Genomic DNA, 26,856 nt, shown 5'->3' on the forward strand with positions numbered 1-26,856 from the left:
AGCAGGTTTGCACGAGCAGAAGTATATGCACAGAGGGCACAGATTCAGAGGATTATCAATGAGAAACATCTGATTGGTTATTCCCCCATGAAGAGACAAATTCGCATAAGAACTAGAAACTATGTATTTTCCATCACCAAAATAATTTGGATCCTCACACTGGAAGCGGTCAGGTGTAGAAGCATTAATACCATTTTGATAGTTTTTGTTTCTGATAGATTGTTGATCATACTATGGGATTGGTCCATATACACAAATATTCAAATAATGCACCATTAAGATGATTATCAGAATAGTGTTTTCTAATGCTGATATGTCACATGCTATTTTATTTTATTATTACTTTTCTGTAATATATTCCTTAAATTGTAACTGCTATAGCATTCTCTATTAAATTAGATTTCCTGTTTTGAGAGCTATGGAAATTGGAAAAAGTATATTTATGATTTCAGATGGAAAGACAATATGCTATCTGGTTGTTTTCAATTCTTACCAATGCTTTAAACTTACATTTGTGTTTTTTCAAATCAGTCGTTTGTTTCACTTTTCTAATTATGGTAATTTTTACATCAGCAATTCTTTTAAAGAGAAGGGATAGATTTATAAAATGGGTCTTAGGATCATCTTAGGCATCTTCACTTTTTAAGAAACAAACAAACAACTCATTCTTGAAGATTGTTCCATAATTTAAAGGGACACTATAGTCACCAGAACCACTAGAGCTTAATGTGGTGGTTCTGGTGTTTATACCCTTTCCTTGCATTCTTTTCAATGTAAACACTGCATTTTCATAGAAAAGGCAGTTTTTAGATTGCTGGCTAGTAACACCTCTAGTTGCAGTCACTCAGGCCCTAGAGGTGCTTCATAGTCCAGTGCTGCAGTACATGGAGATGCTGTATACTCCCCATAGAGATGCATTGATTCAATGCATCTCTTTGAGGAGATGCTAATTGACGCAGCGATCATCTAGATTGGTGAGTGTGTACATTGCATCTTACACTCTGCAACTATGAGAGGCCAGTAGACAGGCCTATCATTTAGGGTAGCATATTTGCTGCCCAAGAAGGATACATTGGGAAGAAAAGGTGGCTGGCAGAAATCCAGAGGGTTGGAAAATTGCAGTACTAATAGTTCAGTCATCAAGATATCAAAGTGGAACTGTGACTTTCTAAATAGTGACAGTTTCTCATTCCTGAGGCCCAGTAAATACTGTTTCAGCATTCGCTGGAAAAATAAAGCAGCGGAGGGTAATAAAAAAACGTACTTAACTCTATTGCATTTCATTGTTGAGGTGACTTTGCTGACCCATAATGCCTTGGCATATACGCTCTGCATTTTCTCCAGAAGTGCCATGGCTTTTCCTAGCACAGAATATAAATGACAATAAAATAAATGATGATAATAATAAAGAATTTTAGAATAGTTTTAGCACAATCTGTAACTAACTTATAACAAGCTATTAGGTTGTACTGTACTACAATAAGGAAGTGACAGTCTCTCTTAAAGGGACACTATAGTCACCTGAACAACTTCAACTTAATGAGGTTGTTCGGGTGAGAACTATAGATCCCTGCAGCCTTTCTCATGTAAACACTGTATTTTCTGAGAAAATACAGTGTTTACATTGAAAGCTAGGAACACCTCCAGTTGCAGTCACTCAGAGTGAACCAGAGGGACTTCTGAGTTGATGGAGGCATAATATGCCTCCATCCACTCAGATCTGCTGTGCACGAGCATCCTGTGTTTCAGTATCTCCTCCCACTGCATGCAGACACTGAACTTTCCTCATAGAGATTCATTGATTCAATTCATCTCTATGAGGAGATGCTGATTGGCCAGGGCTATGTTTGAATCATGCTGACTCTGCCCCTGATCTGCCTCCTTGTCAGTCTCAGCCAATCCTATGGGGAAGCACTGTGATTGGATCAGGCTATCACATGTCAGCAGACTGCTTGTTTTTCCGGAGTCTAACAGCATGCAGATTTACAGCTTCTGGCTTGAATACAGTAAGATGTTTACTATATTTATGGAGGCATGAGGGGCCCAGGGGGGTTAGATGGTCGTGTTAACACTATAGGGTCAGGAATACATGTAGTTGCACTGGTGACTATAGTGTCCCTTTGAAGGTAAAAATAGCTCCTCCAACATTAGCTCAAGGCACATGTGCAGTGCGCGCATTAGGCCTTCCCCATAGGAAAGCACTGAGTCAGTGCTTTCCTATGGGGATTTACACGACACTGGACACAAAGCGTGAAAACATCCAGTGCTGTCCGTGAAAGATTTGGTAGACAGCCACTAGAGGCAGACTTAACCCTGCAGTGGAAACATTGCAGTTGCTCTCTAACTGCCGAGTAAGGGGACAGGAACACCGCATCCTGACCACTTTAATGAGATAAAGTGGTCTGGGTGCCCACAGTGTCCTTTTAATATGTGCTCACGATTATGCTGAAAATAAAACTGGAGTTTATTCACTAAACTGGCAAAGGTGGATAATTGACAAGAGGAAAAAGAATTGTCAAATATAGGTTAAAATAACAGAATGCAGCTATTTTCCAGCATGGCTGTTTTAGTGTAAAATGTACATTTCTTATGTCCGTTAAAAACAGTTCCTGGTTTAAGAATACAATTCTGTGACTTACTAGTACAGTGCCTAGCCCAATGAGCACACCTACACAGGAATAAACCTTAGAACAGTGATTGCATTAAATGATAGTGCTGCTTCTTTTACTGATTGACAGGTGAATAATGATTTTTCTCACTTGCCATGAAAGATTCTGGCATACTTCTTACCTGATGCCCTTCGGAATGAATGAACCCAATCACTTAAAAGAAATCAGCTGTTTATGCATGTATTAAGCATGGATCATGCGGGGCCACACACTTTCACTGGCTTTTATTGTTACCTGGGTTCCGCTGTTGGACACAGAAAGCACCTTACATAATAATCATGTGAAGCTGTAATGGTAATCTAAAACAGAGACACGTAGCTTAGTTATGTATCCAGTTTTAGAAAGAGATATTTTGTGATTCATAATAAATCTCAGTGATGTTTTGTTCTAATTTTTATCTCCATTATATGGCTGTGCTGAGCACTCTTCGTGGACACTCTAAAAAAAAAAAAAAAATCTATTTGTCTTCAAGATACACAGAGAAAGTGAACTCAATTTAGACTCCTACTTTTTCACCTTTCCCTCATTGCCAGACCTCATGGGAAGTATATTGCCAATAACTGCTGACAGCTTGGCACTGCACTTTGTCAGTTTTACCATCACAGCTCTGTCTCCCACTCGCCCTCCACCACCTCCTTCTCTCCAATACCACAGAGGCAATATACAGATGCAGCTTTAGATACATTAAAGAAAACAAAGACGGAGAAAGCAGAGCGGACAAAATACAGCGAGCGGTCAGAAACTCCCAGTGCGGCAAATTAGGCACTTCAGGCATTAACAACTGCACAAAGATCAAGGCACAGTCTGTGAATTACAGTGTATGCTTCTGTAAACTACTGTGTTATAGCCTTAACGCCTCCAGAATGCCCACTGGCTTTTTATTCCATGCAAACGTTTTCACGTAGTTAAGGGATAGAGGTAAACTATTTGTGTATTTTATTCTCGCTACAAATTACTTAATGAACCTAAGGGTTGAGTGTCCTAGCGCAGGTCACAGGGTGTGTGCTGTTAGTTGTCATGTGGCTAGAACTGGAATCATTGATCTGGTTTTCTGTCTCCCTTACAATTTCCCCATCTGCTCTGTGTTTTCTGAATATCATTTCTATTGCACAGCGCACTGCGCGTGTTTGATGCTTGCATGTCACCAGCACGTTGTTTTACATTCAAACAAGGCTGCCTTGCGCCGTCTGAGCATTATGCAGAGGATCCCTGCTTTGTTGCAAGTAGCCATCTCCCTCTTTTGCAGGGCTAAGACTACTGTCACTAATACACACAATCTGCACAGGCAGAAAGTCTATAAATCTACTGTTTGCGGTGTGGGGTATGTGCTGGAAGTGCTAGCCGTCAAGGGTCAAATGAAATGTACCTCCATGCCTAGTTAGTTTGCAGGTCCATTAAGCAAGTTATAGCAATTTATGATCACAAGCAGCAGAATGTCTGCAGCACATTTTTGTGCAATGTCTATCCATCCACTTGCCCAGAAAAGGACCACTCTTATTATCTATGCAGTATCTACGGATGCATAGCATCTGCATGAATTACTTGCTTGTGTAATTGAAATTATTAATTGTAGCACCAGAGGAACCATGTTCCTCTCACTTACTAAGTAATAGACATTTCCAAAAAAAAGCTTGAAATATCCATAGTGTATCTGTTGTAGATATATCCAAAGACAATGCATTTAATGTATACCACTTCTTGCCCTACCTCAAAATGTTTTTCAATGGCATTTTGCCCGTAAGGCTCCTGTCAGTGTGAATGAAAAGAATATTGAATTCTGCTTCTACACAATGCGAGTTAACAGGCTCTAGTACTGTATATCGAATGAAAGCAACAAAAAACAATTAGTTAATTAAAAATGTATTTTAATGTTACCTGTCTTAATTACTTGACATGCCGAAATAGGAATCCTGGCATGAATATGTTTACATTGGAAAACAACTCTGAAGGATTCTGTCAGGGGAAAGATACAATTTAAATTATCACAATACAATACCTTGACAAACTGCATACTTGTGGGACTACACTGGTTTCTGAAAATGGCTACAGGACAGAAAGACAATGATGCATTCTGGGATTTATAAGGCAGCAGCTACAGCACATTCAAGGTTTTTCTTTAAACCAGGATTTGACTAAGGAATGTTTATATTTTAGGACATTACAACTTTTTACTACTGGTACTTACAATACAAACTTCAAACACAAAACAAAAGAACTTTAATTTAGTGATAAATATAATTTATCTTTGACAATGACAAACTGTTTCAAAATGGCACTTTGTGATATACATTAAAAGTATTGCATTGTAATCTCACAGCATAAGTGCCAACATAAAATAGTATGGCATACCCATATATGATCAGAAGGTCCATTTGCTAATTGTCTCTCTGTATTGCAACAATTGATAATGGACTTCCACATGTGATACCTTTTAACCTGTATACCCACTTTATTTATCTACCCCTTCCATTGCCCTGGCCACTGCGTGTCATAGCAGCTGAATCTGTACAGCATTATTTTGTAAATAGATGAATGAAGGGCAATATATGACAATATGTTTTTAATAACAAACACTGCTTTCTGTATGGCCTTTTTGATGACATTGGCTTGTTAGTGGTGTTCAATTGGGTTTGTCCCAATGCTGTATTGATTTCAGATACCGATATAAAGAGGATACAGAGGTTAATGATATTGAGAGGCTCATTTGCACATCCTTACCCAAAATCCATAGAGTGCAGTGTAAGCTTTGCAAGTTTGTTTTAAAAAATAAAATAAAAAAAAAACATCTGCTGGCATGGGATACGTTGTCATGCTCAAAAAGCCGTGCTGATGTGTATTGTAGGATCAAAAGTGAATGAAAGAAAAAGCTATTGGAATCAATAAGACAAATACCATTAATAACATGAACTACTAACAATAATTGGAAACATTAGAAAATATAAGGATTAGAGCAGTTGCAAACCGGAACTCTTTTCTTAAGATGCACTGTGCAGCAGATGCCAGAGAATAATCAAGATCCCTATGCAGGTTACTGGTTTGGAGTTCACCCTTCATTCTTCATAGAGGGATGGTGAATGGGGCCAAGCAAACGAATGCTTCTGGAGTCCCTGGGCCCTAGGCAGCCGCCTAAGGTCATCTTATAGTTAATCTTATGTTGGAAGGTACAGATTCATACAAGTAATTGTAACAAGACAAGTTAGACCAAAAAAAACAAAACAGGTTGTGGTGTGCACATTGCCCAAACAAGCATCCATTCTAAAGAAAGTAATAATACCACAACCGTTCACTGAGTGCAGGACAGTAGAACAAGAATATAATGTGTACAGTTACCATCACGTTATCCAATGGGGTAGGGAGCGGTAGCCTGGGGGCACACGCTTTTTGCAAACTGTCTCAGTATAGCCTGACTCGCTCGAGTTAACTGATATAGCTCATTAGTCATAGATATTTAGTTTTAGATATCATTAATGGGGATGTACAGACAGCATATAGAAACAATATAATCATTTAAATGTGTTTATTATAATTCCAATGCAGTGGACAGTAAAATACATTCCACATACCATTTGTAAGCCTACCTACCTAGGGAATTATATACTTCACAGGTGTTTCTATTTAGAAAAGACATTCCCTATATTGGGCCCAAAATCTTTTTTTTTTCTTTTTCTAGGAGCTCCACATGTTGATGTGCGTGAATACATTACAGAGATTCACAGCAATAAAATTCCCTATCAAATGAATCTGTGTAGATATGGTTCATTGGGACCCTACTGTCCTGATTATGTGCACTGCCCTCTCAGTTAACTGGTCATGGTAGCACTATTATGAAGATTTTAAATGAAAGGTCTAGATACTTATATGCATTGTGCAGGTTAACATTGTACACTGTGGCTCAAGTACCTGGGGTACTTTAGGTTGACATTGTGATCAGCTCATTAAGTCACGTATTCATTCATCTTGTCCCTCAAAGAAAAAGATATTATTTGTTTTCCGATGTAGAGAGCATCTTGTATACCGTATAGCAGTGCGGTAGATGTGAGTTCTGAAACTGTCGGGGCTCTATTGCAATGTGCCAGGGAATCTAGGAGACAGCATTGTCCATACAAAATGTACCCCCCGACATGGTGTGGAGTAAGGCACAAATGGATCAGGGTTGCAGCCTGTGCAGCCATATAAATCCGCCTCTCTCCAGTGGGAGTAAAAGGGACTTTTACAGCCGGAGGCCATAAAGATGGCAGGCAAGGGTGGGGGAAGATGTACGGCATTGTCAGGACGCTTCAGAATCAATTTTAAGCATCATTAGATTCTTTTTTCCTGCAGTCAGAGACAGAGAGAGACTTAGAAGAAGAAAGGGAATAGGGGTCCAGGGAGGGAGGAGGACGCAGAGCAATTTGCAAGTGTAATGGATAAAATCAAAATGGAAGTTGTGATGGTGAAAGCATAGGGGGAGGAGAGGAGCAGGTGAGATAGCAAAGAGAATGTGATAGAGAAGGCACCTTAAGAAGAGTAAAAGAGACAGAGAGCAGGGAAAGGAGAAAAAAAACAGACAATTGGCTGTAACAGTTTGTACAACACAAACCACACCATATTAACCCTTTCTTTGTCATATTACGGTATGATTGTAAGACTCTGAATATATTCAGAGACGGAATCTGTTGGCGCTATATAAATGGCAATAATAATAATAATATTTGTTTGATCACCATTGTACATCACTGCAAAATATGTTGACATCTATAAAAAAAAAGAAAGAAAAAAAGACATTAACAACACATGTAGTAGCAGAATCAATTTGACATAATTTGACATTCCAGTGTTCCCCCTATAAATAACTCTAACATCTCAGAAAACCAAAATACTAAAGTTCATAGCAATGTGCCTTTAAAGTAAACGTTTACAAATCAACTTGTGTGAATAAATTGTGTTGGTTGTTAAAATTGTTGTTATAATATTTTTTTATTACAGTAGGTTAATATGAAGTAACCCCTAGCCACACCTCCAGACACCCCCATTTATATGTTGATATTATGCTGTAACACCTTTTGGCATTGTGATTGCTTGTCAGCCTGGTACCACTAATTTTGTTTCTTTTCTTTTAATTTTGTAGTGGTAAAATGCCAACACCAAGCTGACCAAAAGGAGAACTGCAAGCCTGTGGAAGTTTGTAGAAAAAGATGCACCATGCAAAATGAAAAGAGGCACTGAAGAAAAGGCTTGACGCTTGTAGTGCCCTCACCAGCTCTTTATAATTAAGTGGCATTGCACACTATCACCTACCTTTCAAAATCTAGCTATAGTAAGCTGAGTGACCTCTGATTACGTACTTACTGCTACTTCCACCAAAGCCATTTGGATTACTTAAAATTCTACTGAACATTCCCAGTATGACTTGTTAACCTGAGGTAACACTTAAGTGCCAACTTCTCAGTATGCTGTTTCAATTTCTTTGGTTATTCTTCAACTATTATACGTAGGGTTTGAACACCAGTTTGTAAGTATTGTATGAATTTTGAGTTATATTTATTTATCATTTCTTTAGTGAGTCAGACGTCATGATAAAATATCCCTTGTTTTGAATTGTTTGTGCATCTCTTGCCATTTAATATGCTGTACTCCCAATGACTGTTTTTCTGGATGGAAAGTAGCACGTAAAAGAATATTGATTTTAAATATGTTAAGATTTACTGAAATGCTTCATAATCACTGGCCACAAAACCTGTTCTGCTAAATTGAAACTGATGAGTAGGCTCAGTGGAGATGAGTACATTGCAAAATCCTCTTATTTTTGTTTCTTGGTAATAGTTTTTATTATGGTTACCAAATACCAGCTCTATATTGTTCTAAAACTAACCAATTGAATTAGAGAAAAGGTTAAGTTGAGGTGTGCAGTTGAATTAAAAGGGAAACTCCAAAAACGCATATTTTATAATGCATTAATTAATTATTGGCATTTGCAGCAAATGAAGATCCACCCCTTTTTGCCCAGCACTTAGTCCTTGTTAGTGCTGGACATTGTACAATCAAATGTTCCCCATAGACAAGCACTGAGGACAAATCTGCAATCCAAAGCTTCTCAGAAGGAGGGGTAGATTTATTAAGAAATACAAAAATAAAGAATTTTACTGTAGGGCTGCATGATTTCAAGTGCTACATTTCTGTTTCCGTTAAAATGATAATTTGCTATATAAAGCTATTGTGAACTATTCTTACCATTGGTTGAATTTAATGGAGCTATGTTCCACATTAGCTGTATAGCAATTGGTTGTCTCACTATCCGATTGCCCATCAGACATATATTATACCTCTTGCCAGCCACAGTGAGAATGTCACCGAACATGATGGGAATTGTAGTGCAGCAAGACTGGCAACTCCTGGCACTAAATCTGATGGGACCTAAATTCCCAATAGATTGGTGGGGGTTTGGTTTGTTTTTAATTCAGACCCCAGATATAAAAAATCAGAAGTGGTATAAGTCTTTTTTTTTCTTTATCTAGGAGTTAGAGCATACACTTGCCTGAGGGTCGGGCACTAGAAGATTTGACACTGTATTTAGAGGTACACCTACGTTATCTGTCACCTGGAGTGAAAATGTAAATTTCCCAGATCCCCATCCTGATCTGTATTTTTACACATGCTCACATTCATATATACAAACATAAACATTCATATACACATACTTTAATTCATATTCACAAACTCACATCCAAACACACACATGCATATTCACACAGACACACTCATAAATTCATATGCACGCAGACATATTCCCACTTAATGACACACGCTCAAATTCATATACACATTTATATTCATAAACACACACATGTACATATACTTGCATTCATATAAACTCTTGCAAACATTTGTTTTTTATTAAGGCTTTTATCCCTGGTGTCTAGTGCTTTGCTGCTGGGATCAGTCTGTGCACTGAATGCCTGTACTGATGCCGGGCTGGGGTGATGTTACATCCGAGCATTCTTACAGGGCGTCAAGGGAGCAGCCCATGCCACACGCAATGTCTGAATGGGAAGTGCAGGAACTTGCCCCAGTGCTCCACCACTGTTACACAGGTGCCTTCTATGGCGAGGGGGAGTGCTCTGTTTGGAATTCAGTACAAATTTAAAGATTGGCAAAAGCAGCCAAACTGGAAGCATAGAAACATAGAATGTTTCTAAGATAAGAACCATTCGGCCCATCTAGTCTGCCCAATGTTCTAAATACTTCCATAAGTCCCTGGCCTTATCTTATAGCTAGGATAGCCTTATGCCTATCCCACGCATGCTTAAACTCCCTCACTGTGCTAACCTCTACCACTTCAGCTGGAAGGCTATTCCATGCATCCACTGCCCATAGTTTTCCAGTTCAGCTATTTTGACCTTAAATTTGAAATTCACTTTAAATTATCAACAATTCTCTCTTCGTAGCCTTAACAGAAAAAAAATGTATTTCCTGAATTAAAAAAAATGTGAAAAAAAGGCTGCAGGGGCAGGGTTTCTAAGCATTATAACCACTTTATCTTACTGAAGTGGTTGTGCTGCAGAGTTAAACATTAAGTATAAAACAAAACATATCCATGTCTCGGTTGTCCTCAATGACGCTCCTGGTGTACTCCTGCGAGCTCGGACATCTGCTTTCATAGTGCAGTATGCACTTATACATCTTCATTGGGCCTGCGTGGACTAATCCATCAGGGTTAAAGCAATTTACTTTGTGTTATCTGGCTTTGTGAGGACAGCCTAGCAAAGAATGCAAATAAAATTAAACATTGTCTAATATTAAAATAGTTAGGTACCAAGTTGTAAAAAAATAAAATAAATAACATTTGACCGTTCCACTTTAAGCACCCAGATTGCTTGCCATTAGACCATAGGGCATTAGAACAATCATTTTATTTTATTGATTATATATTTAAAGGTATTTATCAGATGTAAATGCCAAGCCAATATGTGTACAGACCACGCTTCCCTTTGTATACAACAAATGTTTCACCATTCATGCTGAACACTAAAAAAAAACATACGTTGTTACTTAATGTATGCAATATAAGTTGTGATTAATTGCATCTTTAAAATGCAGAAAACATCAAGCTCTTTTTTTGATTTACACATATAATAAATATGCCATGAAGTCATACAATTTGCAAGTATAGGTCATCAATCCCCTGACTGCATTAATTAACTGAGTGTGGAGATTTTCATCCAATAGGCTGGGGGCAGTGAAGCCTAGTTTCAGAACCCCACATGTCTATGAACTACATTTCCTATGCTGCTGAAAGGTAGCGGAAATGTCTGTGCTGAGAGCTAGAGGATATGCATATCAGCAGTGATACCGAAAGGAGAAAAATATAAATATTGCATTAAATAATCTGTGTATTCTTAACTGGTGTCTGGTAAATCACATGCTTTTTTTTCTTTTCTTTATTTTTTTGAAATTGATTTATCTTCTGAAGGTGAGGACAAATTGCCTCGGTAATGATGAGCTCACATAAATTCTGTATTTTCATGTACAGAAATGTAACTGTTACACAGCAACAGTACAGAAGAATCATATTTAAACAGACTTTAACAACAAAAATCTAAAGCGTTTTTATAGCCAGACAGCTATCAAATGAGTAGATAATGTATTATGTGCTTTCTCTCTTTTTTTTTTTTTACTGAACTTGTCTATTTCCGGTAGCAGTTGCATCATGCCCAATTGCCCATAATTTCACAATAAGAATGATTATTATTATTATTGAATGGTAAGTTAAAAAAATAATTCATCATCAATACATCTGCAGGCTCTCTAGCAAGGATAGTTTGCAGATGAAAAAATAGCTAAATAAAATTTAACTCTGTTTTGTATGGCAGAATTCTATAATATGCATACAAGTGCATTTAAAGGAACACTATAGTGTTAGGAATACAAATTTTTATTCCTAACTCTATAGTTTCCCCCTACCTCCCCCTTCCCCCTCAAGTTGAAATAGTTAAAAACCCTTTTAACACTAACCTCTTTCCAGGGCCTAAGTCCCTCAGCGGTGGATCCATTTCCTCCTCCAGTGAAATCATGCTGATCAATTCTCAATGAATCAATGCTTTACTATTGAGATTTTAAAAGATGCTGGACATCCTCGTACACAGCTTGAGGATGCTCAACACCATTTCCAATTAGCTAAACTCTGTGAAAATACAGGAAGCGCCTCTAGTGGCTGTCTGGAAGACCACCTCCAGAGGATGTCCCCATGCAGTTTCTCTGAAACTGCAGTGTTTTACATTTTATAGCAAGGGATCAGGGGCACAGCACCCAGGCCACTTCAAGGAGATGAAGTTGTCTGGGTGCCTGGTCATGCCTGAGGGTATTTTATCCATCCACAATATCCTAAACATGAAAGGAGTACTATGATCCATAATTTAAATACATTTGGTTACCCGGACTCATCAGTCTTGCCACTCCACCTCTGGCTAAGATAATCATCATAGATGATCTCAGCCAAGTCAGTGCTTCCCCATGGGGAAGTCGTAGTGGTTCTGGAGCTTGTAGTCCCCCTATAAGCCAGGGAAGATGTTTAGAATGTTTAAGTTCCCTTGTGCTTAATTTTAAGATCCAACATGACGATGTGGAATAAGCTGCAATTAATGAGCAAATTGGCCACTGATACCAAACATGCTGAATGCTTTAAGAGCCAACATGATGTACAATGCTTTTTAACTGATCTAATTTTACAGAGTACACTTGAATCATCTAATTCATACTCTTACATTATTGCACTTATTGGGCCACTTACAAAAAAAAAAAAAGACCGCTCATTTCATCAAGCACTGATGAGTTTGACTTAGCTGTAAATGGCACGTCTTTATGCACAATTCATGAGGATGGTCACTCTGAAAATGTATGAGATTATGTCTTTTTATCAACCTAAGTTACTACATTAACACTGCATACGAGAGGCTAACTAAGGCCAGTCACCCTTTGATATGCCGTATTATATTATGATACGTGATTCTTTCTGTTCAGTGCTTTCAGGACATTTTATAAGCATATGCTAACACACTCAATGATGTCGGCTTTGACACATTGTGTGAGTGCTAAAGGTACTTAGTCTCTGGCCTCTTGGCCTTTGGCAGATCCAGGAGATTTATCAAAATCCTTTAATGCACCATTTGTCAATGATAATTGAAACAGATCATGATGTGAACAAGTCTGCAAACAGAATGGTGTTCACATAGGGCTTTACATATACTCATCTGGAAATATCACTGCCCCTAATTATTTTTAACAAGATCAGTTGCCCGTATTATGTCATTGTGTTTTGCTCTTAAAAAGCTTTAAGAGATTATTCGCTAAACACCGAGCTATTGGCCAACGTACCACATTTAGGCTAGAATTGCTCAATTACGAGACATCCTTGTCAGATCACCACCACTTGCTGCTTATTGAGTAAACATTGAGAATGATATTGAATACTATTAGTGCTCATGGGTGATTCAAGGAGAGCATTTAATCAGGCTCTACTGACTGCATTTAAATTTAAAAGTCCAAAGGCAAAACCAGGCAAGATGTTTGGCAGAAATGTGTTTTGTTGTTATATTTTTTTCAAGTTTTGTTCTACAGCAGCTGGAGTCCCAGAGAATGCCACTTTCCCGTCCTTCCAGCTGCTGTGCAAAGGGAACTAAAACATACAATGATTCTGCCTGGTACTTGTAATTAAAGGGACACTATAGGCACCCATACCACTTCAGCTCACTTTTGGTCCAGTAACTGACACTTAATGTCCTCACGTTTTGCATTAGGACATCCAGCGTTAGCTTTTATCCCCATAGGAAAGCATTGATTCAATAGGCGGAGCCAGTCCCTCGGCGCTGAGATCAGGTAAGTAAATAAAGGGTTTTTAACCTTGTTGATATGTCAGGTGACGTCCTAAGGAGAGAGTTGCCTGGCATATAAATATGGAGAGAGTTAGGGAATTACTAATGGCAGTCATGAATCACGCCTGCAGCCCAGGAGTGCTACTGCTATCATCCTCACGTAACCTGGGACAAATATTATTATTATGATATTTATATAGCGCCATCAAATTCCGCAGCGCTTTAAAATATGTCCTGATACTGCACTTAAATGTAAACCCAGCAATTCAAAGTGTATCATTGCCCTGGAAAGAAAATATTATGACAGAATCTGGATTCAAAAGATGAAACACATAGTTTATGCTCATTTTAAAGAGCATAACATTTAATTTGTGCATTGTGCCAGCAGAATTGCTAGTAAATTTATACATATTTAGCTATTTCTTTAAACTCCCACTTTATCATCTGTCAGTCAAGTTTCAGCATAGACACAGGCACAGATATGCTGAGGGTTGAGTGACGACAGAAGCAGGAGAATCTTCATGCAGGCAGATCTTCTCAGAGTAAAAACTAAAAGTCGCATTAAGTTATTTCATTGACCATTATGATTAGTGATTGTTGGTTAATGAGATACTAGGGCTTAAAGTAAAGCTCTAATTACAAGATCAATTTAATACAAATGTAACATTTACACTGAAATTAAGGAAAAAACATGAAAGGTTTTCTTTGACAAAATACTCAAATAATTCTGAAAAGTTTAAAGAGTCAGTCTAAACACCCAAACTACTTCAGGGTGTTGAAATGGTTATGGTGCAGATATCCTATGCATCCAGCCTTTTAGCTAAATTACATTTTTAAATATATAGGTTTCTTCTTATTTTTTCCTACAGTCACACAAACTTGGCTGTCAATTAGGCAGCTATATATATTGGTACTGTATAAAGAAATGTCTTATTCCCAATTGCCAAACGCTAACTAAGTACATGTTGAGTAAAAAGAGGAGGGTCTTAGTGAGTTCTGCCGCTGATAAAAGGTAGAGTTAAAGAAAGTTTAAAAAAAAATAGTACATTATATGCTTAAAAAATGAATATTAGAAGAGAGTTTCCCTTTAAGCACATATTGCTGCTCCTTCCATCCACTCTTTTTTCTTCTTCTAATTTGGACCTATGTATATGATTAACTAACAGGCCAGAGAATAGCCTGGGGCAAGCAAACTGTTTCCCCTTAATGGCCTGAACCCCACATACTATGCTAGCATGTCCCTAGCAGACATACATGTAATGGTTGTAAATGCACATACATGTATATATGTATGCAAATGCAATGTGTGTGTTAATTGTTGCGTGTCTGTGTATACATGAGTGACTGCATAATGTATGTGTGATTACATATACAAAATATAGGATTGTTTGTATGTGTAATGTGCGGTTATGCAAACATAGAAAAATGTGCTTCTGCGTACTTGGGTTGTGTCAAACAGATTCCATTTTTGCATGTGTTGAAGTTGAAGTGGTGTCCCAGAGTCAATTTAAACACAGTGGCAAGCATTTGGCCAAGCAACAGAAACACCAAAGATCGACTCTCTTGGACTTCAAAGTAGATTTAAAACATAATGTTTATTCAAAACGTAAAAACAGGTGTCTATATAGCATAGACCACATTGTGCAATAATTTGCCTTAAATAGTCACCTGCTTAGCCCATAAAGTGTTATACAGCCTCCTTGACCTCAGGAGGCTCACCTCCTCACCAGAAGGAAGTTGTATGTCGGTGATTGCTTATGGCAGATTTGTGCACAATATCGTGGTCTGCGTAATATATACATATACATTTTACTTTTTTCAATAAACATTTCATTTTAAATATACTTTGAAGTCCAGAAGAGTAAATCTTTTCTGTTACTAATGTGTGTATATGTGTGTAAAGATTGCATGTGGCTGGATATATGTGTAAAGTTTAGTTACTATTTGTCTTTATGTTAAACTTATTTCAGTGGAGTTTTACCCTTTTGGTAGGAGTGATACTGGATAATGTGACGGTGCATAACTATGCGTTCACTTCAGTGATGTCATTGGTGCACACAGCTTTGAGTGAATGCCACCCAAGAGGACACCCTAAATTAGCAATGCTGCTTCTCAGTGAGGCCTTCTGCCAGCCTAAATCCTTAAAAGTGGGCATGTACATTAAGAAGTATTGCCTTAGTCTCTGTAACAATGTTTCATTTTGGTCAATGTAACACAGTAATCCTATCCCCCAGAGACACGACCCAAAACCAGGTCCTCAAGTCATTCCAGTGGGTCCGTAATGCTTTGAATAGGCACCTCATATTTGTCAGCACCCAGGCAACTGCCCACAATAAATTGTTTACGGTAATGCCTTCACCGAGGAAAGGAAGGGTAAAGCTTTTTTTTTTTAAATGGATCACCAGGCTAATGTCATGTAAATAATTTGGACCCTGTAAAAAAACAAAACAAAAAAACCCAGTTAAGATCCACTGGTATCATGTATTCAATGAAAGTGCAAAGAGTGAGAGCCCATGTGACCTAGTAAATGGAATCTCAAAATATGGAATGTTCCCCTGGAATTATACAAGCAATATCATTTTCACTCTGCTTTACAGGGCTGTATAAAAGTGCCAGCTTGGCTTATTGAAGCACAAGAAGCAGGTAATATAATACGAGAAATGGAAATGTGCATTTAGAACTGGTAAAGCATTCATGAACAGATTTTTTTTTTTTTTATTCATTTAAATTCACCAGGTTTAGGCTCCACTGTCTGCATCAAATGTAAAAGCAAATTAACCAGTTTTATGTACATGCCACTGGCACAAATGACATTTTTGTGTCTTTTATTCCTCATTACAGAGCAAATTGCATTATCTTCACACATATCCTATCATTGTATGTTATAAATACTCTCTAATTCGTCATCTGCACTTAACACTTTGCTTCTTTATAGCAACTGCAATTGAAGAGTGTTTAATGTCTAATATTACTGCTCTGCTCTGCCGAATGAACAATTAATAATTAATGCAATCAATTCATTGACATATGGCCCTGAAGAGAAGTGCACTCTATTGCAAAGTTTAATAAAAGGAAAGCCCCTTTAATATAAAACAATTAATGTTTGACAGTTGTACTAAATGGTTGGGGGTGTTTTCGACAGTTAAAATGAAAGGTGTTAGATGACTGTAATCTTATAATGCTATAGAGATGATTTTCATATATAATTTTTTTTTTTTTCCCCTAATCTTGTACACGCAGATCCCGATGTTAAGTTCACTATGGAAGGAAATGTATATCTCTATCTATATATATATGATGCTAGTATTTGTTTCTGCACATAAGATGAACATATTTTCATGCCCCCGAACATGTCCTAATTTCGTCATCCCGATTTAGTTCCCACATCCGGGCACACCAGTAAACAGTCCGAGGGTTGCACAGCGTGCGCACACCATATTACCAATCCATACCTAGCAATGTTGGGAGGTATGTGGTTTCAATGAGAACAATAAACCACTGTGTCAACTAATTCAAAATAGCAGTAAAAAAAAAAAAAGGGGGGGGGGGGAAATGTATGATAAGTATCCTGATGAAAACAATGATTTCTAGAGTTCCAAACCGCTCAAGAATTAGGATGCTTTTTGCACAGTGTACAAGTAGAGGTCTTGAATGACATTTTTTGAGGAAGTCCATATATGACATCATTTAATATTGTAGATAATGCTTTAGTATTGAAAAGTTTTTATAGGGCGACATCATCACAATGAGTTCCCTTTAATGTATTAATGTTGCTTCTTTAATAACATAATGCCAGTGGGCAGCTGCCCATAGTAGCCTGTGTGCTAGGCACATTTATTTTGACATCAAATGTAATTTTTTTCCTTTTTAGATTAGTTTTGAAATATTTTTATTTTGCTGCATGGTAATTGTATTCGCTGTGTTTTTGTTTTTGGATGAGGAAGTGAGATATGTACTTTCTGACTCCTTTTGCATCCTCCAAATCATGGCGTAAGCAACAGAGAGTAAATTTGGACCTGGTTATATGTCAAAGTGCAGAGGTATGTTTAGCAGGCCCGGACTTGCCATTGGGTGAAATAAGCAATGGCAAATGAATGACAGCAATGGATAAGCATGACATAGGTGGCATGGGGCATAAAAGACTGTCAGGTAGGGGCATGAGGTGGGTGAAAATGTGTATGAAATGGATGACATGGCATAATGGGAGGCCATAAGCTGATAGAAATGCAGATATGGTACGTTTAATTTGGGACTGACAATATAAAATTACTGTCTAGAACCTAGGATGGGCGAACATACCTTCCAACTATCAGTAAGTAATAATCAGTGAGGTAATAGTTGCCCTTAATGCCCTTAATGGGTGGGCATGCCCAATAAAAGGTGCAGGCCTGCTCACTGAATAATCGGCCCCTAGCCTTCAGGACAATGTGGAAATAGATCCCTACATGGGCCTAGTGCAGCTACACAGCACAAAAGCATTAAATGATGCACATTCTCTATGCTGACCAGGGACACTTCCGTGCCCAGATGCAGGGCACCAGGGAACTAAAGCAGGAGCGTGGGACAGGACTCCTAAATTGGTACTGTTCCGCCAAATGCAGAACTGTTAGGAAGCCTAGAGAAGGGTAGGGCATAGAAACACATTTCGTTTTTAGTCCTATTTATAGTTAAATCCCCCCTCTCATAATATTGTAAAGTGCTATGGAATCTGTTGGCACTATATAAATGGCAATAATAATAGTGTACAACTATACACATGCTTAAATGTCTTTTTTAGGCCTTTGTATCGAAAAACATGGTTTTACTTAACTTTTACTTTCAGTCAGAATTTTGTTATGTCTCGTACTTACACAGAATATTTAATTTAGTCAACCTACATGTCTACCTTATTTCAGTTAGATGTGTGTGTAGATTTATTAAATTACCACGTGATGTGTAAAAAAGGGTAACACAGCAGCCGGTAATGTCTGGTAATTCATGTCAATATTAGAAAACTAACATTACTTTTGTATGTAGTCATATATTTTACAAAGTGATGTTTTATTTTAATACCACTTTTTACTGATGAATGCTGGTGAATAATGGGTTTTGACACAGTGACCTTTGTTGTAAAGATAGCAGGATTTAGGCAAAAATAGTAGAGTTTAAAAAATGTAACTGAACAGGGTTATTTTATTAAAATGATAGCAATGTCCTAGCTAGTTCACTAGCTAATAAATACATTTATAACCAATTGTAAAGGTTCATCAGTTTATGGGCTTTACACTTGAACAATGTACACGCTGAAGTGTGAGAATAAGCCGAGGGACTTTGAAATGCCTAGGCCTCTATTTTGTTCCAGTCTGACTGACCCCATTTCTGACTTTTTACGCCCTGCTATAATAAGTGTATCCGCACACTCTGACTTAATTTAACTCATTAATACTAGTAAGATCAACAGGCTGAAATTCACCTGACATTTATAAAGATAAACAGCTTCTGCTTTGAATTTCTGCCTCTTAAAATGTTTTGATGCTATTAATATTTGATTTTAGTCTGTCACTCATGGGTTGCGTGCGATATAATGGTTAGATTTTAGCTGTGTGAATATCCATATATTTATTTAGGTTTCCATGATGATTTTCCATGCAGTAGTTGGCTTTGCATTACTCGGCTGATTTTGGCAGGAAATCTCCTGTAATCGTTCCAGCTGCCCTGAATGTATATACCCTACATCCTGTACGTCTGCTGCAAATCCACAGTATCCAATACCGAGCCAGAGATCCTGCTGCACACACACATATCAATTCCAGTTCTATTATTGCAGGCGTACATAATGGTTTACTAATTCCAGTTCTCTGCACGCACACTGCAATTCCAGATATAATAGGAAAGACTAAAAGAAATGTAGAAATATGTAGACATGTCTATGGGTGAGTGGCAAGATGAAAAATATGGCATATCTTTCAGTATGTCTAACATTTGGCTGGTAATATTTTCCCCTGACTGGTGAACATTAGTGAAAATGTTCAAGTTCTGTTATAACATTCAATGGTGTAGTAGACATCTGTTGACTTCAGCCTAAGATCATGATTTTATACTAACAACCTGCTTTAAACTGCCATGGACGAGGTGGGGAACTTTCGTGAACATTTTCTGTATCTTTAGATGTTAAATCTTTAAAAGACACACAAATAAATAAATTCTACCTTTACATGTCGCAGTTTTGTAGCAAATCTCTCAGCTCTGATCCTACTCAACTGACATCCACTAAAACCAGGAAATGGTGCTGATTTGTCAACCACTCCTTTCCCTCCTATAGATTTGCATGGGAGAATTGTAGAATGCATGCGCGGGTCTATCAACACACAGGTTTGTGCTCAGTAATGTTTCTGAGCACAGCTTCCATTCACTTGTTCAAGACGTTTGCAGTTATTCTGTATGATGCACTAGCAACTGCATTCTTTTTGATGCCTAGAATGTCTCTTTAATCATGTCCAGTGTGTTAGAGGTTGGTCTAGTCTAGTGCTTAAAATTACCATGGATAAGAAATTGTCTGTCATCAGATAACTGCTCATACTTCATTTGATAATTTTAAAGCAGTGCACGATGACTCATAGGATGTAGTACATCAAGTTCTTACCTGCTGTTTGTCTTCTGCTCACATCATATAACATGGCTGTAGTGTGTACTCTATTTCATCACCATTTTCTTAAAATGTATTCTGTAAGCAAACCGAGCGTTATGCGTTGCAAGCAATTTATAAACTGACAACTCTCAGCAATCACAGCCAGCTTTTGGTTTGGAGTTCCAGAATAGCCAATCCACTGTGCAGTTTAATATTCAACTATTTGCAAAGAATCACTCTTTATGTATTCCATTCACTTTCTCTTGTTTTATGTCTTTAGTTTTTAAGCACTTAGTGATTTCTACAAGTTTCTATATTATGCTGCCAGAATTATGCCAAGTAGGCAACATGTATAAAGTTAATATAAAGATGGAAAGTTCTGAGCTTCATGCACTCAGCTCTACTGCCTATTAAAAAAGCTAAACGTTTGAATTTGTATATGAATTGTTTATGACAATAAAGATCTGCTTTGACAATGTCTTGAGTGATTAATAATGTGTATTTGATTCAGTAGATAATCTGCACAGTAGCATAAAGGGACAATCCACTGCCCAAATACAAAAACAGAAAAACACCACTAGTAGATATACTTTTCATGAAAGGTTACATCTAAAAACCGCTTGCAAAATGTACAGATCTCTTGTCTGCTGCCTTTGCAACCCCTCCCCTTCTAGACCCGTCCAGACTTTCTGTGACTGTCCAATCGTAGACTTCCCAATGCAGCTCAATGAGAGGTCTTTGCAAGGAAGGTGCTCTGGCCAATTGCTGCCTCTTGAGCTTAGCTCCACTGAACTAATCAAATCAGGAAGTAACTGGACACGTGTGGACACTTTATAAAAGTGCCAAGTTCTGTTGAACTCTTCACTTTTTGAAAAATGAAAATGACATTCTTTACATAAAATGCACTACAGCACAGGGGCGGATCCAGACCCTAATCTCGGGAGAGGCACTGGTAGATTTTTAAAGGCACAATTAAGGCACAATGACCACTACCACCCTATGTAGTGGGTATGGTGCCAGAAGTGCCGTGGTGCCCTCCCAGAGTAAGTAGTCGAACTGTGTAAGAACAGTTTGACAACTTACCTGGGGTCTTCCGGGATAGGGCCTGTTGTAGGGGATAGGGGCAGTTGTGGGGGGTTAGGAGCTGTAGTGTAGGGTGCAGTGTGTATGTGTGTGAGGGGTGCAGTGTGTGTGTGATTGTGAGGGTTATAGTGTAAGGGGTTAAGTGTGTGTGATTGTGAGGGGTACAGTGTGTGTAATTGTGATTTTGAGGGGTGCAGTGTGTGTGGGGTACAGTGTGTATGATTGTGAGGGGTGTGTTGTAGTGTAAGAGAAACTTTGTAGGCTAGGATAGGGGTCTGAGAGGGGAGCAGCTTTTTAATTTTATATTTATTTTAATATTTTTTAAGTGTTTATTCCCTGGTGGTCCGGTGGCACTGTAGGGACTCTCAGCCTTCACCTCTGCAGCTCCACTGGGTGAACGCTCTTCTTGCGAGTCCCGGCAGCACGTTGAACCAAGTGTTATCATGGTAACCACGGCAACGCTCTGGAAGCCGGCACTCTGCGGCAGCCGTAAAGGTGAAGACTGAGAGCCTACTGCTCCCCTTCCTGCTGCAAAGCTCTGCAAAGACCCGGGAGGGAGATCTTTGATCTCCCTCCTGGGTTTCTGTGTATATAAGGGGCCCAAGATCACGGGGCCCCATACAACTAAAAGAATTTGGCGGGCGATTTTCTCGGGCCCCATTACTCCCCCCTGGATCCACCACTGCTTCAGCAAGCTAAAGTGTTTAAGAAATCTGGAGTGTCCCTTTAACAATGCTTTATTGACAGTTCTAGGGGATAAACTGAACAACCCCATTCTCTATATTCTAACTGTTTATTACCTGTTTTCTACTGTACAACCTAAAGCTATCATCAGTAGATATGGGAAAATAATATTTTTAAGGCTTCTCAGTATTGTAAATACAATATATGGACAAACTTATTGGAGCACCTCACCATTATACCAACATAATATGGCACTGAATTCTAAATACTTAGACATTAAAATGTAGTAGGTCCTCCTTTTAAAGTTATAACCACTTTCACTTTTCTGGAAAGGCTTTCCATAAGATGTGGAGTGTTTCTGTGGGAATGTTTGTTTATTTGTATAGCATTTGTGAGGTCAGGATGTTGTATGAGAAGCTCGCAATCTTCGTCCAAGTACATCTGAAAGGTGTTTGATAAAAGTTGAGGTCAGGTTCTCTGTTCGGGCGAGTCAAGTTCTTCCCCACCAAACTCATCCAACCATGTCTTTGGGCACTGGGGCATAGTAATGCTCAGGGGCGTACCTAGAGCATTTGGCACCCGGGGCGGACCCTGAGTGTGGCCCCCCCTCCTCCCCCATAATAAAAATGTAAGAAAACACCCACAATTTTTTGCTTTCCTATTGACTGTTTGAATGTGCGCGCACCTCTTGCCGCGCATGTGCATTCGGCTCCACTCGGGAGCTGACATCGGCGGGGGAGAAGAGGTCACCCCTTAAAACCCATTCAGCCACTTACCTTTCTCCAACGTCGGGCTCCCTCCCTCCCCCTGCCGACGTTAGATCCGAATGCGCATGCGCGGCAAGTGCATTCAAACTGCCCATAGGAAAGCATTACTCAATGCTTTCCTATGGACGTCCAGCGTCTTCTCACGGTAAGTTTTACAGTGAGAATTGCGGAAGCGCTTCTAGCGGCTGTCAGTGAGACAGCCACTAGAGGCTGGATTAACCCTCAGTGAAACATATGTTTTCAGCTGCAGGGTTAAAACTAGAGGGACCTGGCACCCATACCACTTTATTGAGCGGATCCTTAGAAATAGCATAGGAAAGGGATTTGAGTTCAAAAGATGTAGCGGCTAGGGCAGAGGTTTTGTAGAAGGGGGCCAGGGCAGGGGTTTTGTATAAATGCGATATTTTTGTAGAAGGGGGAAGACAAGTGCTTTTGTAGAAAGGGGCTGGTGAGAAACTTCTAGAAAACTCCTTCCCTGCCCCTTTCTACAAAGCCCCTGGTCTCGCCCCTTCTAGAAAACCCCTGCCCTTCGCCCTTCATATAAAAACCCTGCACACTAATCACATAAATTTCATACACTCCGTACACATAAAAACCCTGCACCCCGATCACATAAATTTCATACACTCCCTACACATAAAAAACCCTGCACATCCCCCTTAATTAAAAAAAAAAGCTGCACACCCCCTTAAAAAACCAAAAACCTGCACAACCCACCTTAATTAAAAAAATCATGCAAACCCTTAATAAAAACCCTGCACACCCCCTTAATAAAAAACAAAAACTTTCACAACCCCCTAACAAAAAAACATGCCCCCCCTTAATAAAAACCCTGCACACCCCCTTAATAAAAAACAAAAATCTGCAGTGCACATCCTCCCTTAATAAATAAAATACTGCAACCCCCTTAATAAAAAAAACAACCTGCACCCCCCTTTAATTAAACATACCCCCTCTAAATAAACTTCCCCCGTGCTGCACCCCCTTTAATTAATCCACATCCCCTTTAATTAATCCACAACCCCTCTTTAATTAATCCACCCCCTCTAATTAATCCACCCCCCTCTAATTAATCCACCCCCTCTAATTAATCCACCCCCTCTAATTAATCCACCCCCCTCTAATTAATACACCCCCCTCTAATTAATGCACCCCCCCTCTAATTAATGCACCCCCCTCTAATTAATACACTCCCCTCTAATTAATCCACCCCCCTCTAATTAATACACCCCCCTCTAATTAATACACCCCCCTTTAATTAATACACCCCCCTTTAATTAATACACCCCCCTTAATTAATCCACCCCCTCTAATTAATCCACCCCCTCTAATTAATCCACCCCCCTCTAATTAATCCACCCCCCTCTAATTAATCCACCCCCCTCTAATTAATCCACCCCCCTCTAATTAATACACCCCCCTCTAATTAATACACCCCCCTCTAATTAATACACCCCCCTCTAATTAATCCACCCCCCTCTAATTAATACACCCCCTCTAATTAATACACCCCCCTCTAATTAATCCACCCCCCTCTAATTAATCCACCCCCCTCTAATTAATCCACCCCCTCTAATTAATACACCCCCTTTAATTAATACACCCCCCTTTAATTAATACACCCCCCTTAATTAATCCACCCCCTCTAATTAATCCACCCCCCTCTAATTAATCCACCCCCCTCTAATTAATACACCCCCCTCTAATTAATCCACCCCCCTCTAATTAATCCACCCCCTCTAATTAATCCACCCCCTCTAATTAATCCACCCCCTCTAATTAATCCACCCCCTCTAATTAATACACCGCCCTCTAATTAATACACCCCCCTTAATTAATCCACCACCCTCTAATTAATCCACCCCCTCTAATTAATACACCCCCTCTAATTAATACACCCCCTCTAATTAATACACCCCCCTTTAATTAATACACCCCTCTAATTAATACACCCCTCTAATTAATCCACCCCTCTAATTAATCCACCCCTCTAATTAATACACCCCCTCTAATTAATCCACCCCCTCTAATTAATCCACCCCCTCTAATTAATCCACCCCCTCTAATTAATCCACCCCCCTCTAATTAATACACTCCCCTCTAATTAATACACCCCCTCTAATTAATACACCCCCCTCTAATTAATACACTCCCCTCTAATTAATACACCCCCCTCTAATTAATACACCCCCCTCTAATTAATACACCCCCTCTAATACACCCCCCTTAATTAATCCACCCCCCTTAATTAATCCACCCCCTCTAATTAATACACCCCCCTCTAATTAATACACCCCCCTCTAATTAATACACCCCCCTTTAATTAATCCACCCCCTTTAATTAATCCACCCCCTTTAATTAATACACCCCTCTAATTAATCCACCCCTCTAATTAATCCACCCCCTCTAATTAATCCACCCCCCTCTAATTAATACACCCCTCTAATTAATACACCCCCCTTTAATTAATACACCCCTCTAATTAATCCACCCCCTCTAATTAATACACCCCCCTCTAATTAATACACCCCCCTCTAATTAATACACCCCCCTCTAATTAATACACCCCCCTCTAATTAATACACCCCCCTTTAATGAATCCACCCCCTCTAATTAATACACCCCCTTTAATTAATTCAGCCCCCTCTAATTAATACACCCCCTCTAATTAATACACCCCCTCTAATTAATACACCCCCCTCTAATTAATACACCCCTCTAATTAATACACCCCTCTAATTAATCCACCCCCTCTAATTAATACACCCCCTCTAATTAATACACCCCCCTCTAATTAATACACCCCCCTTTAATGAATCCACCCCCCTCTAATTAATACACCCCCCTTTAATGAATCCACCCCCTTTAATGAATCCACCCCCTCTAATTAATACACCCCCCTTTAATTAATTCAGCCCCCTCTAATTAATCCACCCCCTCTAATTAATCCACCCCCTCTAATTAATACACCCCCCTTTAATTAATACATCCCCTTCTAATTAATCCACCCGTTCTAATTAATCCACCCCCTCTAATTAATCCACCCCCTCTAATTAATCCACCCCCTCTAATTAATCCACCCCCTCTAATTAATACACCCCTCTAATTAATACACCCCCTCTAATTAATACACCCCCCTCTAATTAATACACCCCCTCTAATTAATACACCCCCTCTAATTAATACACCCCTCTAATTAATCTACCCCCTCTAATTAATACACCCCCCTCTAATTAATACACCCCCCCTTTAATTAATCCACCCCCCTCTAATTAATACACCCCCCTTTAATGAATCCACCCCCCCCTCTAATTAATACACCCCCCCTTTAATGAATCCACCCCCCCCCCTCTAATTAATACACCCCCCCCTTTAATTAATTCAGCCCCAGACATAAAATAACTACTTTATACTTACATTTTGATGATGCCTTGCTTGCCCGCCGAATCCGACCACTGGGTGCCTCACCGCCCGGAAATGGATCCTTCCGCTGAAGATCCGTGAAGGCGGACTGACGGCGTTGCGCACGTCGTCATCACGTTGCGCGACGCCGCGGCCCGCAACGCTCCTCCCTCTCCTCCTCATAAAGAAGGAAGTCCCGCCGGTGTTTGGCCGCAAAGGTGCTGCGGCTGTGCGCAGCGTAATGATGGGGGGTGACACATGACACTGGAAGTCATGGCACCCCCCTAGTCAGTGGCACCCGGGGCGGGCCGCCCCCCCCGCCCCCCCCTTAGTACGCCACTGGTAATGCTAGACAAGAAAAGGGTCTTCATCAAACTATTACCACAAAGTTGGACGCATAGCATGTTACTGAAGCATTAAGGATTTCCTGGAAGTAAGGGGGCTTAGTGCAACCTCTGAAAAAAAGCACCATACCATTATCCCTCCTTCACCAAACTTTACAGTTGGCACAATGCAGTCAGACATTTAACGTTCTCCTGGCATCCTTCAAACCCAGACTTGCACATCAGACTGCCAAAAACAGAAGTGTGATTCATCACTCCACAGAACATGTTTCCACTGTATAAGAGACCAGTGGCGGCGTGCTTTACACCACTCGATCCGATCATCATTGTACTTGATGATTTGAGGCTTGCATGAAGCTGCTCGAACATGGACACTCTTTCTATGAAGCTCCCGCCTTTAAGAAACTCCTCTGTGTTAATGCAGGAATATCATAAAATTGTGGCCATTGGGT

At 39.4% G+C, this 26,856-nt stretch overlaps 1 protein-coding gene across 1 annotated transcript in view; it reads left to right on the forward strand.

Moving 5' to 3' along the window:
* The window catches only part of CALCOCO1 (calcium binding and coiled-coil domain 1), a 36,815-nt gene extending 27,148 nt beyond the window's left edge, over positions 1–9,667 (forward strand). Inside the window, exon 13 of the mRNA XM_063428446.1 lies at positions 7,777–9,667. Within this exon, the coding sequence (XP_063284516.1) occupies positions 7,777–7,782 (6 nt within the window). The 3' untranslated portion in view covers positions 7,783–9,667. The remainder of the gene's footprint in view (positions 1–7,776) is intronic.
* The last annotated feature ends 17,189 nt before the right edge of the window (positions 9,668–26,856 follow it).

Source organism: Pelobates fuscus, chromosome 1 (assembly GCF_036172605.1).
Source record: "Pelobates fuscus isolate aPelFus1 chromosome 1, aPelFus1.pri, whole genome shotgun sequence".
NCBI lineage: Eukaryota > Metazoa > Chordata > Amphibia > Anura > Pelobatidae > Pelobates > Pelobates fuscus.